Source organism: Camarhynchus parvulus, chromosome 20, assembly GCF_901933205.1.
Source record: "Camarhynchus parvulus chromosome 20, STF_HiC, whole genome shotgun sequence".
NCBI lineage: Eukaryota > Metazoa > Chordata > Aves > Passeriformes > Thraupidae > Camarhynchus > Camarhynchus parvulus.
This window is the reverse complement of record NC_044590.1, coordinates 6,043,430-6,056,814: the sequence shown is the minus strand read 5'-3', so window position 1 is coordinate 6,056,814 and position 13,385 is coordinate 6,043,430. Positions and strand designations below refer to the sequence as shown.

The 13,385-nt window shown below is 53.6% G+C and overlaps 2 protein-coding genes across 2 annotated transcripts in view; both read left to right on the top strand.

Annotated features, from left to right (window-relative positions):
- LOC115911848 (peroxidasin homolog) overlaps window positions 1-1,918 on the top strand; it is a 42,609-nt gene extending 40,691 nt beyond the window's left edge. Inside the window, exon 23 of the mRNA XM_030963095.1 lies at window positions 577-1,918. The gene's annotated coding sequence lies outside the window, so the exon portion shown is untranslated. The remainder of the gene's footprint in view (window positions 1-576) is intronic.
- Window positions 1,919-4,148: 2,230 nt separating this feature from the next.
- SRMS (src-related kinase lacking C-terminal regulatory tyrosine and N-terminal myristylation sites) lies at window positions 4,149-11,928 on the top strand. The gene is made up of 8 exons (XM_030963117.1): window positions 4,149-4,522; window positions 7,231-7,352; window positions 8,212-8,378; window positions 9,244-9,382; window positions 9,860-10,018; window positions 10,914-11,095; window positions 11,243-11,399; window positions 11,705-11,928. Exons 1-8 carry the CDS (start codon window positions 4,167-4,169, stop codon window positions 11,896-11,898), a joined length of 1,476 nt encoding a protein of 491 aa, XP_030818977.1. The 5' UTR covers window positions 4,149-4,166; the 3' UTR covers window positions 11,899-11,928.
- The last annotated feature ends 1,457 nt before the right edge of the window (window positions 11,929-13,385 follow it).

Genomic DNA, 13,385 nt, shown 5'->3' with positions numbered 1-13,385 from the left:
CACAGCCTGAGCTCCCTTCTCCTGCTTCCCATGGAGATCCCTGCAGCCTTGCAGAGAGGCTGAACAGCTCCCTGGCACCTGCCAATCTGGAGAAGGTGGTGAATGGGTTTTATGTGTTGCAAATCATTATTTCAGGGACAGGAGCAGAGGAGTTTTGAGAAGTGCAGTTCTGCCAGGCAGTCAGTGCTAAGAGGAACATTCATTCTCTGGAAGTTAGATTAAAGGATGGGGCAAGCAAAGGCTGGTCTGTGCTGATAAACACAGGAAAAAGCAGAAAGGGAAAGCCTGGAGGCTGGCCAGGCTGTTTATCAGCATGATTTGGTGTTTTGGTCTTTACAGATTTTCCACTCAAACAGGGACTCTGCTTCAGAAATGTGACAGAGTGCAGTGTGATGTATGAATTGGCTTTTCCTTGCCATTGTTTCAGATCCTTGATGAGGCCTGGCTTTACAGGGTCCCTGAAAAGTATTACTGTGGGTTTAAAGGTTTTCCTGCCCCAGACCTGCCAGGTACAAACAGCTCACTCTGCCTCCAGCTGCTCTTACAGAGCTTTTCTGCTTTCTTGTGCCATTTCAGGTGCCCTGAGACCTGCACTCCTGCTCTCCACCAGCCAGTCCAACCCACCCCTAGAGGGCTCAGAGAGCCACCATGAGACCCCCTGGTGCTGTGCCTGCTCTCACACCCCCTGTACCACCCCCTGTCCCAGGACCACTGTACTTTTGCCTGTATTGAACCCTCTGCACTGACTGTCCACGAGCCCCTCAGCCCCTGGACCCTTCCTGCCCTTGTCAGCCTCCCAGGGATGGGCTCTGCCCTCAATGGGGGCAGCCCAGAGTCTGCCAAGGTGCCTCTTTCCTCCACAGCCCCCAGGAAATACAGACAAATTGAAGCTGCTTTGATGCCACTGTTCTACTCTGCTCCTCTTCCCATGCACTGCTGTCACCACCCACCCGCCCTTGTGTGAACTGTCCCTTGGACACCCATCCAAAACTATTCATTAAGAAGCTAAACCTTCCTCAGGTGCACTGTGCTGCCAGGAAACATCTGGAGAAATCACTAAAAAATAAAAGACAAAGAAACATGAAGCCCAGAAGAAACCCCAGCCATCTTCTGTTGCCATCAAAAAGACCAAGAGCAACCTCAGGGCTGGGGTGCCAGGTGCAGTGTGGCCAGCCTGGATCTCCAGCTCTGCTTTGCCAGCTGTTGGTGACAGGTGGCACATCCCATGGCCTCAGAGTCACCTGCCATTCTTCAAAGCCATTTTCCTCAGCATGACCTCCATTCTCCAACTTTCTTCCCATTTAGGGGCTTAATTGGAATTATGCTCCTCTTCCTTTTTTTTCCCTCCAAGAAGGCTCTTTGCTGGAAGATGCATTTTGAGTGCAAACGTAACAGGACCTGGAACAGAACCTCAGCTAATTAGGTGTAATGGCTGCTCTCATTAGTGGAGGGGAGCTGCTGGTTTCTGTCAATTAGGCTGGGAGGCCACGCTGTGGGTTTTGGGTGGATGCAAAATGCTGTTTGTGTTTGTGGCTCCCTGGTGCTCTGCAGCCAAAGCAGGGCTGTGCAGGCAGCTCTGCTGGTTTGGGTGCTCTTTGGAGGTGCTCCTTAGTGGTGCTAGAACTGAAGTCCCTGTGTGGCCACCACAACCCCAAATCTGTGGACAGATTGGTTTTTAATACATCTTTGTAGGCTGGTCACAGGGACTGAAGAGGAAATACTTGATCCATCAGATATCTGTGCCTTCCTTATCTTTGTCACTTTTACTGCATCCTCCCACTTTCTTTCCCCCAGCACAAGGACCAGAAACTTCTATGAACACACTTTTTCTTCTTTATTTTTGTTTTAGGTGTTTTATAGTACTAAAAGGGATTCAAAGCAGCAGGGATGCTCCTGGAACTGAATAGGAAAATAATAATAAAACAAAAGATACTAGAAAAAGGTTGTGATTTATCATCTCTTTCCTGGCATGGGGCTGAGCTGTGTGTGTGTGTCCTGTGCAGACAGAGGTTTGCAGGGATGAGTGTGTGCTCTGCATGTCTGGTAGGCTCAGCTCAGAGGCAGTATTTAGTCCTCAGGGATGTTTGTCATTTGAAAGTACTCTTTCATTTAGGTGCAAATCAAGATCCAAAGCCTTGTGTGTTAGAAATCAGCTGCACTCGTCTATCGCTGGTACCACTGCAGGATCTAATCTGGCAAAGGTCAATAAAGGTAAATCAGTTCACAGTCTCCTTTTGCACACCAGAAGTTCACTGAGACCTCATTTAAAACAGTGAGGCACAAGCTCTCTGTGCTGCATCTGGTCAGTTTTTTTTATTCAGGGCATAACCAGGCAGCCCCTTTTGCTCCTGATGGAGTGTGACATGAGGAGCACGCTTGTCACAAGGGCTGCAGAAGGGTAGCAGAGGGAGTGTCCCTTCCCTTTGGTCTGCAAACACTTCTGTGCTCCATCCTCAGTTCCCCTCCTCATGCTGAAGTGAGAAAAATGCATGGAGACATCATTACACAGTGGGGAAAATGCACAGGGACATTACACAGTGGGGAAAATGCACATCCCTGTGTGGCACTGGGAGCAAGGCTGAGAGCTGAGACCTTGGGGGACTCACTCATCTATTCAGGTGCTGCTTGGGTAAGAGGGAGTAGAATATTTTATTAAAGACTCTCTTTCTTCCCAGTTCTCATCAGTTCAGGAATGCACAGGCCACGCTGAGGCGCGCTCTCTCCTCCTGCCCTCTGCCCTGGGCATCTCTGCCTGGGAGAGGGTGAGGAAATTGCTGAGTCCAAAACCCAGACAAGGAAATCCTTTTGCAATTTTTTTGGCCATCATGGGACACCCAGGATGCAGGACACAGCATGTCTAGAGCTGTTGACCCAAGGGTGGGTCCAGCTTGTTCCTCATACCCCACCATGGTTGCAGTTGGCAGCCCAGACTCCTACAATTAATTTTTCATATTTCTTTTTAAGTAGCCTCTTTCAAATCCCAGCTGCACACCCAAAAATGAGCTACACAGGCCAACTGCAAGCAGAGGAGAATCAAAATAATGGGCTCAAGGCCAGGAGTGGGGGTGCCAGGCACAAAACTCCCACTAATTAGATGGAACAGTTAAATGACAAAGTCCAGGTGGGGGCTGGGGGGTTGGAGTTGGGATTTCTCCCCAGAGCAATCTTCAGGTGACCTAAAGTGCACATGGAAGATGTGAGGGCATAATCTCTGTCTTTTGGGTGATGGCTGTGGGTGGTGGGATTTGGGAGGGGGTTTGGAGCATGTCAGTGTCCAAGTATGACCAGAGCTGGGGAAGTGTGGCTGTGCTGACACTCAGAGCTGGGGGTTGCATTCCAGGGCTTGGCTGTGGACACCATGGAAGCACCTGAGGCTGATTCAGACCCTGCATCAGGAAAAGATCTCCTGATTCTGAGGGGGACCCATCTCTGGTGGAAGCTGAGTGAGCAGCAGATTCTGGTGGATCTGGGATGTGAATTCCCAAGCAATCCTCTGCAACAGGGAATTAGTGTGAGGAGGCAAATGCTTTAGTGGGGTAACTCTGGGAGGTCATTGTCAACTGAAGGAACAAAGGATCTTGTGTTATAAGCCCCCCAATATCCAGCCAGGAAATATCCAAACACCTCAAATCTCTTCTAAGATTATTTCCTTAATTCTGTTTTAACTCTCCCACATTTGTGGATGCAATTATTGTCCTATGGAAAAAAAATATCCTCCCACACAAGTGAGATGAAGACTATTAGCTGGACTCAGCCACTTGTGACAAGAGCTGCTCGAAGAACAGAGAGCTGTGTTTATGGTGCTCTGGTGAGAAGCAAAGAGCACACTTTAAAATGATGATTAAATGAAACAACAGCCGTTCTCCTGCTTCTTCGAGAGCAGCAAGCCCGGCTCCAGCTGTGCCTGTCTCCCAGATGTGCCCGTGGGTCTGAGCGTGGGACTCCTGCCTGCAGACTCATCCCGCCGGCAGACTCGTCGCACCAGACGAACCAGTTTCACTTTCAGAAATAGGAAGTTGGCCGGGAAGGGCCGGCGAGCGCCCAGACGCGTGCGGGTAACGCGGGCGGGCAGGATGAGCTCCCCGGCCGGCGGCAGCAGCCCCGCATCCCCCCTCGCCCCGGCCTCCCGGTGGGCATAGCCCACCGCCTCCAGCGCACCGCCGGGCATGGAGCAGTTCGTCAGGAAGCGCCTGACCTTCCTGACATCCTTCTGGAACAAGCTCCGTCCCCGCTCCGTGACGGAGAGCTGCTCGCTGGGGTATCTTGGCTCTGATTCCGTTTCGCTCAACTCGGAGGCGACTTCCATTTCCTTCATCCCCAAGTCGTCTCTCTGTATCGCTTTGTACGCTTTCACAGCCCGCAGCGCCGAGGAGCTGAGCATAAGCGCAGGGGACAAACTGCGTGTCCTCAGAGAGGAGGGCGAGTATGTGTTAGCCCGGCGGCTGCTGGGGGAGCCGGCCATGGGCTACGTCCCCGCTGCCTACGTGGCCAACCTCAGCCAGGGCACCTCCGCTCACCGCCCGTAAGTACCCCCGGCTCTGGACGCACCGGGGGATGGATGGAGGCTGGGCTCGGGCAGGGAAAGGCAGCGCTCGCCCTCCACAGCGGCGGCGAGCACCAGATCCCCGTGCCCTGCTTTGGCCATCAGCGGCGCTGGGACTGAGCGGGGATCTACCATCCCCTGAGCATCCCTGCCCATCCCTGGGCACCCCTGCATTCCCCGCAGCCCCTGCAGCCCCTGCAGGTCCTGCAGGTCGTGGCAGGCGGGTGGAGGTGTCGGCAGAGGAAGCGAGATTTGGGGGATGCGCCAGAGATGCCGGTGCCCCTTCCTGGCTGCATCACCGTCGCACGGGCTGGGCTGGCTCTGGGCTCGGTGCGGGGTGATGCTGGCCAGGGTTGCAAAGGCTCCTGCTTGTTCTGCTGCTTTCCCTCTTGTTAAAGGGGACCCAGCAGGAAGAGAGGGAGCTGGGGAACTTGTCTCTTAGCCCTGCCAGCTCCAAAGGGCTTGGGAGCACTGGAGGAAGCATTTTGGGTTGGCACCTGCCAGGAAGCCCAGAGCTCTGCAGGGCCAGCTGTTGCTGCCATCCTGCTTATCCAGGGCTGGGGGTTTCCTCCCGGTGGGTGCCTCTCCCAGCCGGCAGGGAGCTCGGGGCATGTCTCAGCCCTCTGGCAGCCGGGGAAAGCCCAGCTCCTCGTTGCATAAGGCATCCTGGTCTCGACACGTCGGGCGAAGCGCCCCGAGCCACAGCTGTTCCCTCCGTGCCCTGAGTCACCGAGCGCGGGCAGCGCGGGGCTGCGGCACCCCGGGGACCCCCCCGCGCCCGCCCTGCGCTGAGTGGGGTGAAGGAAAGGAGAGGGAGAAGACGGGGAGCGTCCCCGATGTGCGGGTGGGATGGGAGAGACCCTCCCTGCGTGTGCCTTGAGGAAGGCAAATCCACTCCGGTTGTGCTGTGCTGGGACCCCACCGGTGCGGACCGTGGGGTCGGTTCCCTGCCTGCCTTATTCCCATGGCATGGGACAGCTGGACAGGCTACGGGGGAGCGTGTAGCACACACACATGTGTGTGTACCTGTGTGTGTGTGTGTGTGTACCTGTGTGTGCCTGTATGTGCGTGTACATATGTGTGTGTGTACCTGCGTACCTGTATGTGTGTACCTGTGTATGTGTACATGTGTGTGTGTACCTGTGTACCTGTATGTGTGTACCTGTGTATGTGTACATGTCTGTGTACATGTGTGTGTGTACCTGTGTACCTGTATGTGTGTACCTGTGTATGTGTACATGTGTGTGTGTACCTGTGTGTGTGTACCTGTGTGTGTGTACCTGTGTACCTGTATGTGTGTACCTGTGTATGTGTACCTGTGTGTGCACCAGTGTGTGTGTACATGTATGTGTGTATGTGTACATGTGTGCACCAGTGTGTGCACCTGTGTGTGTACCTGTGTGTGTACCAGTGTGTGTGTACCTGTGTGTGCACCTGTGTGTGAGTGTGTGTGCCTGTGTCTGCGTGTACATGTATGTGTACATGTGTGTGTGCACCCGTGTGTGCACCTGTGTGTACCCGTGTGCACACCAGTGTGTGTACCCGTGTGAGCAGCAGCCGTGAGCAGCCGCTGCCCAGCCCGATCCTGCGGACGGGGCCCAGGGCGCTGCCGGGGCGGGGCAGGGCCGGACCGAGCGCGGCTTCCCCGCCGGAGCGAGCCGTGAGCACGCAGACTCCGCGGAGCCGCGCCTCGGAGCTGCCCGGTAATTTGTTCACCCCATCACATATAATTTCCTGCGCGGCTTCTCAGACGCTGGCGATCCCAGCTAATGAAACTTTTGGCTTCTCACGTCCTGGCAGCCTTAGGCTGGATGGAGCTGCGTCTTCCTGTGCATCCCGCTGTGTCGGGACCCAGCCAGCCAAAGTGCCTTTCCTTACGGGAATTCAGTGGTGAATCTCAGTGATGTGACACAGAAAAGGGGCTTGGCTGGGTCCTCCCCCGGCTTGGTGCTGCCACGGCTGGAGCAGCAAAAGGCAATTGCCAGAGATGTTTCCATTGATGCCATTTGCTGATGGGGTCAGAGCTGGTTCTGCCCATGAGCTGCAGGTCAAGAAGTGCAAAGGGATCCTGTGCCTGCAGATATCCCTGTGTCATGGCAGGACACAGGGATAACCTCTCCAGAGCATCTTCCTCACAGCACCAGGTGGTTGGTGCTTTATTTACCACAGGCCGTCAGCCCAAGAGTATAAACCTCACCTCAGGGCTTGGGATGGAGCTGAGACCTGGACAGCAGTGTCCAGAGACTGGTGGAGGAAATGCCCCATCCCTGGCAGTGTTCAGTACCAGGCTGGGTGAGGCTTTGAGCAGCCTGGGCTAGTGGAAGGTGTCCTTGCTCATGACAGAAGGGTTGAATGAGATGAGTTTTAGGTCCCTCCCAACCCAAACCTTTCTGGGATTCTCTGATTCTGTGAAATGGTCTGCAGGCAGTGAGCTGCAATAAACTGCAGCAAGTGCCTGTAAAGCCCACCCAATGGAACAGCTTTGGTGCAGGCAGCCACATCTACAGGTTTTGAGACATGTTCTAGCCACCGTGCCACTTGGTGGCTGCAGGAATGAGCAAACAGTGGGATCCCAGCAGCTGCTCCCCCTCCCCAGCTCAGAGGGTGCAAAATCCCCTGAAATGAATGTTGATCCATCAGTGCAGCATCCCCCTGCCCTGCTGTGACCCCTCTGCTCTGCTCCCCAGCTGGTACTTCAGCAAGATCAGCCGAAATGAAGCGGAGCAGCTCCTCCTCTCGCCTCCCAACCAGCACGGCTCCTTCCTCGTCCGGGACAGCGAGAGCAGCAAGGGAGAATACTCTCTCTCAGGTGACCTTGTGGCAATTATCCAGATATAATTAGCACAGGGAAAGGAAGCAGACTGCTCCTTAGGAACAGCTCATGGCTTGCTTAATATGTGCTAAAAACAAGAAAAACTTTAAAGCACTTTTCAGCACCTTGTTGAAGGGAATGGGCTGCTTTCTGAGAGCGAGGGGAAAGTTTACAGAGCAGGGATGGATTGTTGAATCACTGTGGCAAAGGAAAGTGCGTGGCTCCTGTCTGGGGTATGAAAGCCATAAACATTTCACTGCAGCTTAATGATGGTTTCGTGGCACTGACTCCCAGGATTTCATTCCAGCAGCTTTTGTCATCTGAGGGTTGTTTAAAAATATGCTGCCACTCCAGATTACCAGGGCCTGGGCTGCTCCCACATACTGAAATCTGAATTCAGGGGGTTTTGGACCAGGCAGTGCCATTACAATCTGTTTTAATCCCCATGAAAGAAATCCTAGAAAAATTCATGGCAAAGTCTGCATCCCACCATCAGTCCCTGAGTGTGAGAGTCACAGCCACTCCTGGTTTATCCTCTTTGAGCAGCTCTGATGTTGTCTGAGCAGTCCATGGTGGAATTACGCCTGGCAATAAAGCCTATTAATTACCCCTGATGATAAAGCATCACCTCTGTGGTCCAAAGGAGCCTGACCCACAATGGCCAGGAGTCCTCTGGGCCCGGAGGTGGGAGCAGAAGGGAGGTGGGGAGTGGGATGAAGCAGTCCAGGGGAGAGTTTTGTTGCTTTAATTTTATTAGAAGACTTGGAATCTTTAAAGGAGAGAGGGTGGAGCCAGCAGGGAGGTGGGGAGGGACTGATCTCTGCACCAGTTGAGTTTTCCCCAATCTTCCCCACAGTTCGCAACCACACCAAGGTCAGCCACTTCCGAATCTGCAAGAGCCCCAGGGGCAGCCTCTACATCCAGAAGGGACACCCCTTTCCCAACATGGAGGAGCTCCTCGCCTTCTACACGGAGCACTGGAAGGTCATCCAGAGCCCCCTGCTGCAGCCCTGCAGCCCTGCGGTGCGTACGGGCACGGCTCGGCCCTCCCCGGGCTGGGAACGGGATAGGGGAACGAGGGAAACTAGAAAGAATTAGTCCGTCCCTTCGGGTTTTGAGCTTTGTTTAACTAAATTTAAAGCCCACCTCTAGTATAGCTGCCAGCATCGCCTTTCATCAGCCACGTTAAGGCATTTATATGTATTTTTGAGAATTTTCTGAAATCTGTTGTCCATCTCAAAGACTGGAAACCAAGTTGTTACAATCTCATTCAATACAGATTCTGGAAATACCTGCCCTTCCAATTTTTTCCTGAGAATATAAGACAAAACCTATGGCTTTTATAAAGTTTTCACACCAATTAGTGCAGTGCTCATAAGTCTAATTACAGTATTAATCCCAAATTGCCAGCTCATTTCCTGATTAGAATTCCATCTACTGATTATGACTTGGAAATAGCAATTAACCATGTGAATAATCCAAGAGTGAATTTGAAAGGTGTGGAATAAAAGAAATGCTCAATGAACTGAAGTCTAAATCAGCCATAACATGCAGTAATATTAATTCATGCATTTTTATTTATTGGTGGAGATGGAGAAAAGGCACTTTTGAGGTCTGATGAGGAGTGAATCATGACTTGAACTCCTGGTATTCTATGTAGTCTCCAAACTCTCCCCCTTGCACACCTGGGGTCCCAGCAGGGCTCATGCAGAGGATGTGTTCTGTGCCTGCAGTGAGCACAGAGGGAAGGGCAGTGCTCAGGCTCAGCCCTGGCTGGTGGAGCACCATGTCCTGCTCCTCTGTGAGCACCAAGGGCTGCTGCAGGCTCCAGCAGCAGGTCCTGGCTGTCTGGCTGGTTCGAGTGTGCCATTCCTTGTCCATCTGACAGACTCCCCCCGAGAGGGATGGCTGGGAGCGCCCACGCTGGGAGTTCACCCTGCGGAGGAAGCTGGGAGAGGGCTACTTTGGAGAGGTGTGGGAAGGGCTGTGGAGGAACACCGTGCCAGTGGCCATCAAGATCATTAAAGGTATGTGGAGAATCAGATGTTAACAGCACAACTGAGTCTCTCGTTCACTGTCATTATCATTGGTCCTCCTTTATTTCCTCATCCTCTTGGCCACTGTGACTCCTTTATCATGCGAACTGCATGATAAAAGGACCTGGTGAGGAGCCACTGGAATATTTCTGTGCACAAACCTAAGCTTGAGCTACATCCCTATAAAATGGCTCCAGCCACTGGGTGTGTGACAAGTGACATCACATCAAATCAAATGGGCTTGTGATACATGAAGTCCTGATGGGACTATGAACCTGAAAATGAGACCCAAAGCCCCGTGGAAAACATCTCTTTGGCTCTGAAACACAGGTTGTGCAGACCTGAGCTTTGAGACCAGTGATAGGCTGTGAGGAGGTAAAAAGGTCCTCATCCCAGTTGGAGGCACTGAGCTCCCAATGTCTACATGAGAAAGTGGCTCACAAGGGCTGTGTTGGCTTTGTCCCACAGCTGACATGAAAGCAGAAGACTTCACCAAGGAGATTCAGAACCTGAAGCGCCTGAGGCATGAGAAGCTGATCCAGCTGCACGCCGTGTGCTCCCTGGAGGAGCCCGTGTACATCATCACCGAACTCATGCGCAAGGGCAACCTCCACAGCTACCTCAACAGTGAGTGCTGTGCCGGCCCCACGGGATGGGGGATCCTGGGTCGCTGCTTCCTGTGCCTCAGAGGGGCCCTATGAATCTGAATGGGGACCCTAAGAGAGTGGCAGCCTGGTTCCTGCCCTGTTTGACCAGTGTTAACACGGAGTAATCCATGTGCAGATGGATTGGTGGAGATGGTCTTGGAATCACAAAGTCTGCCACGATCCTCTGGGTGTCCATGTGGGCTGGGTCTGTATCAACCCCTGGGAGCCCAAGCCCGTTGGTAGGGACTTTCATCCCTCCCCCACCTCCCCATGGTCTGTCAGCTCCCGCCAGAGCACAGAATCTCACTGCTGTGTTTGGGCAACTCCACCCTCTTTAGGAACGAAACAGCCAAACCCCCCCGTGGGTTTGTGCGTGTGCAGAGCTCATAACATGGCATGGACCACTCATCGCCCAGTTTAATTTTCTTGGCCTTTCTTTTCCTGACCCAGCACAATCAAACAAACCGCTCCCACCAAGACCTGTTTTTCTACAGGATACTTCTCCTCCCACCCACACTGGTTTTGTTTCTGGTTGGGGCTCCAGCAGCAGAGCTGGAGCTCACAGGTACAACAGGCTGAGTGGCCTGCAGGGAGGAGGTTTGCATGGCAGAAGGTCACCTTTGGCTTTGAACAAGCCATGGATATCTGTGACCTTGGTGCTCCTCAGAGCCCACCCCTGTCCCATGCCTGAGGAGCACATGGCTGTGCTGAACTTCCCACACAGCACAACAAGGATGGTTAGACAGGAGCACAAATTTGAGGTTTTACATCATCCTCATGTCCCACACTACCAGCACAGGGTCTCCTTCCAAACCAAAACACCAAAAAAGGTGTTGGGAGATTGCCCCCAGTGCTTGGATTGTCTGGATTAACAGGTCCTGAGGGGAAGTCCCTGGGCACCTCCCACCTGCTCAACATCTCCTGCCAAGTGGCGGATGGGATGAGGTACCTGGAGGAGAAGCACATTGTCCACCGGGATCTGGCAGCCAGAAACATCCTGGTTGGAGAGGAACTCACCTGCAAAATCGCTGATTTCGGACTTGCCCGGCTCCTCAAGGTCAGCTCAGGGGATGCTCTGGTCCCTCCCTGCCACCACTCGAGCTCACAGAGCTGTCCCATGATGGAAGCAATCCCTGCCATCCCCAAAACCTGTGTCTGTGTTGTTCACCCCATCCCTCACGTCCTGTCTGCCATTGCTTTTCAGGATGACATTTACTCCACCAGCAGCAGCACTAAGATCCCAGTGAAGTGGACAGCCCCAGAGGCAGCCAACTACCGCACCTACTCCCTCAAGTCCGACGTCTGGTCCTATGGGATTCTGCTCTACGAGGTCTTCACATATGGACAGATCCCCTATGAAGGTAGGGCTGCTGCCCCACTCCATGAAATGCTATATTGTCCTTTCCCTAAGGGATATGGAAGCAGCTCCTGGAGCATGAGCAGCTTATTGTCCATTTAGGGATGGCTTAGAGGGATATTCAGTGGTTGCAGAGTGGCTGCAGGAGCTGGGGGCAGGAAGCTGGTCTGGATGTCCCAGATCCTCTTTTCTAACACTCCTCTGGCACAGGGACACCACAGCACCGCCAGTGACATCTTGGCCACCACAGGTGTACATTCAGGGCATCCTTTGGGGACATCAGACTCAGGGCCATCTCCTTCCTTGCAGGAATGACAAACCAAGAAACCGTACGGCAAATCACCAGGGGCTACCGCCTGCCCCGGCCCAGCCCCTGCCCTCCTGAGATCTACAGCATCATGCTGGAGTGCTGGAGTGGCAACACAGAGGAGCGTCCCACCTTCCTGGCCCTGAGGGAGAAGCTGGGCTTCATCTACAGGCGGCTGCTCAGCTCCCTGTCCTGAGGGACCCCTTCCCACCATCCTTCCTGCACAAGCCCCTCCAGGCCAGCTCTTGCCAAGAAGTTCCTTCCTTCTGGTTTGCCCTGTGACAGGGCTACAAGGAAAGCACATCCCCCAAGAAAACAGCCTGTGGTCCCTCACAGCCAGGGTGCAGGGAGGTGGCCAAGGCAGAAAGCAACAAGTTGTGCAGGACTCGTTGCCGGCGCTTGGCTGTGTAACGGTTTGGAGAAGCCCCATGGAGGCATCACTCAAAGTTTACATCTTTGTTCACTCAGCAGGGTGGGAGGCCCTGCTGCTCCCCACAAAAACGTGAAGGTTTGCAGTTCATGTTCAGTTGTGGCTCTGCTTGATTTATCTTGTAGTGTGTGTTCGGTGTATTTATCAATAAATGTGTGTGCATCCACCCACAGGAATCCTTGCAGGGCATTGCTGGATGCTATTCCCTCAGCACACTGCTCCACTCCCTCCCAGGAATCATGGAATGGCTTGGGTTGGAAGGGCCCTAAAGGTCCTCTTGTTCCCACCCCCCTGGCATGGACAGGGACACCTTCCACTAGAGCAGGTTGCTCCAAGCCCTGTCCAACCTGGGTGTGAACACTTCCAGGGATGGGTTCAAGGAGCCCACCAAGGATAGGTCCAAGAAAGCGTTGAATTGCAACCAGCTCCACTCTTGCAACCACAGATAAACCATTCTTGTCTCTCTTTGGACTCTATTCACCCTGTGTGCCTCTGCCACCCCTTTCCCTGGCAGCAGCCCCACATGCCCCAGGGACTCTGCAGGGTCAGCTCCTGACTGGGCTGCTCTGCTCTGGATCCTTGTCTCACTCACCTTCCTGTGGTTATTCTAAGAAAAATGGATGTCTGTGTCCTAATATTGAATGCCTCCTTATCCCAGGTGCAGACAGCAAAGGTAAAACCCTGCATCACCCTACTTTGCTCTTTATCCCACCCATGGGGCAAGCCAAGAGATGCTCCCACCACCCCCAGCTCCTCCCAAATCCCAGGATCTGGCATTGCAGGGGGACCTTGAGCCTCTGGTCCCTCCCTAGTCATGGCAGAGTTTGCTGCACCAAGTCCCTGCTGCCCCCTGCCCGTGCACACTCCCAGAGCCTGGACTGTCCTTGGCAGCAGTGGAAGGACACATGGAAAAGCAGGAATTGGAGCAATGGCAAGGCTCCAGGCTGGTGCAGGCAGGGGCAGCCCGAGTGGGGCTGTTAGAGCCCTAACACAATTGTGGTGGCAGGAGCAGACAGGCTGTGGGTGAAAGGCAACTGGCAGAGGTTTAGAATTCCTCCTGACAAGATCATCTTGCCCCTTTGCAGGTGACCAGTGGGACTGAGCCAACAGCAACGTTGGAATTTATAAAGTTAATAAAGTTTATGTAACATTCCCCACGCCTGGGCAGTGTCCATGCTGTGCAGAGCAGCAGAAACAAGTCTGGCTGTTGGCTGAGCAAGTCTCCAAGCACGAGGGGCCTGGAAAGGGGAGGC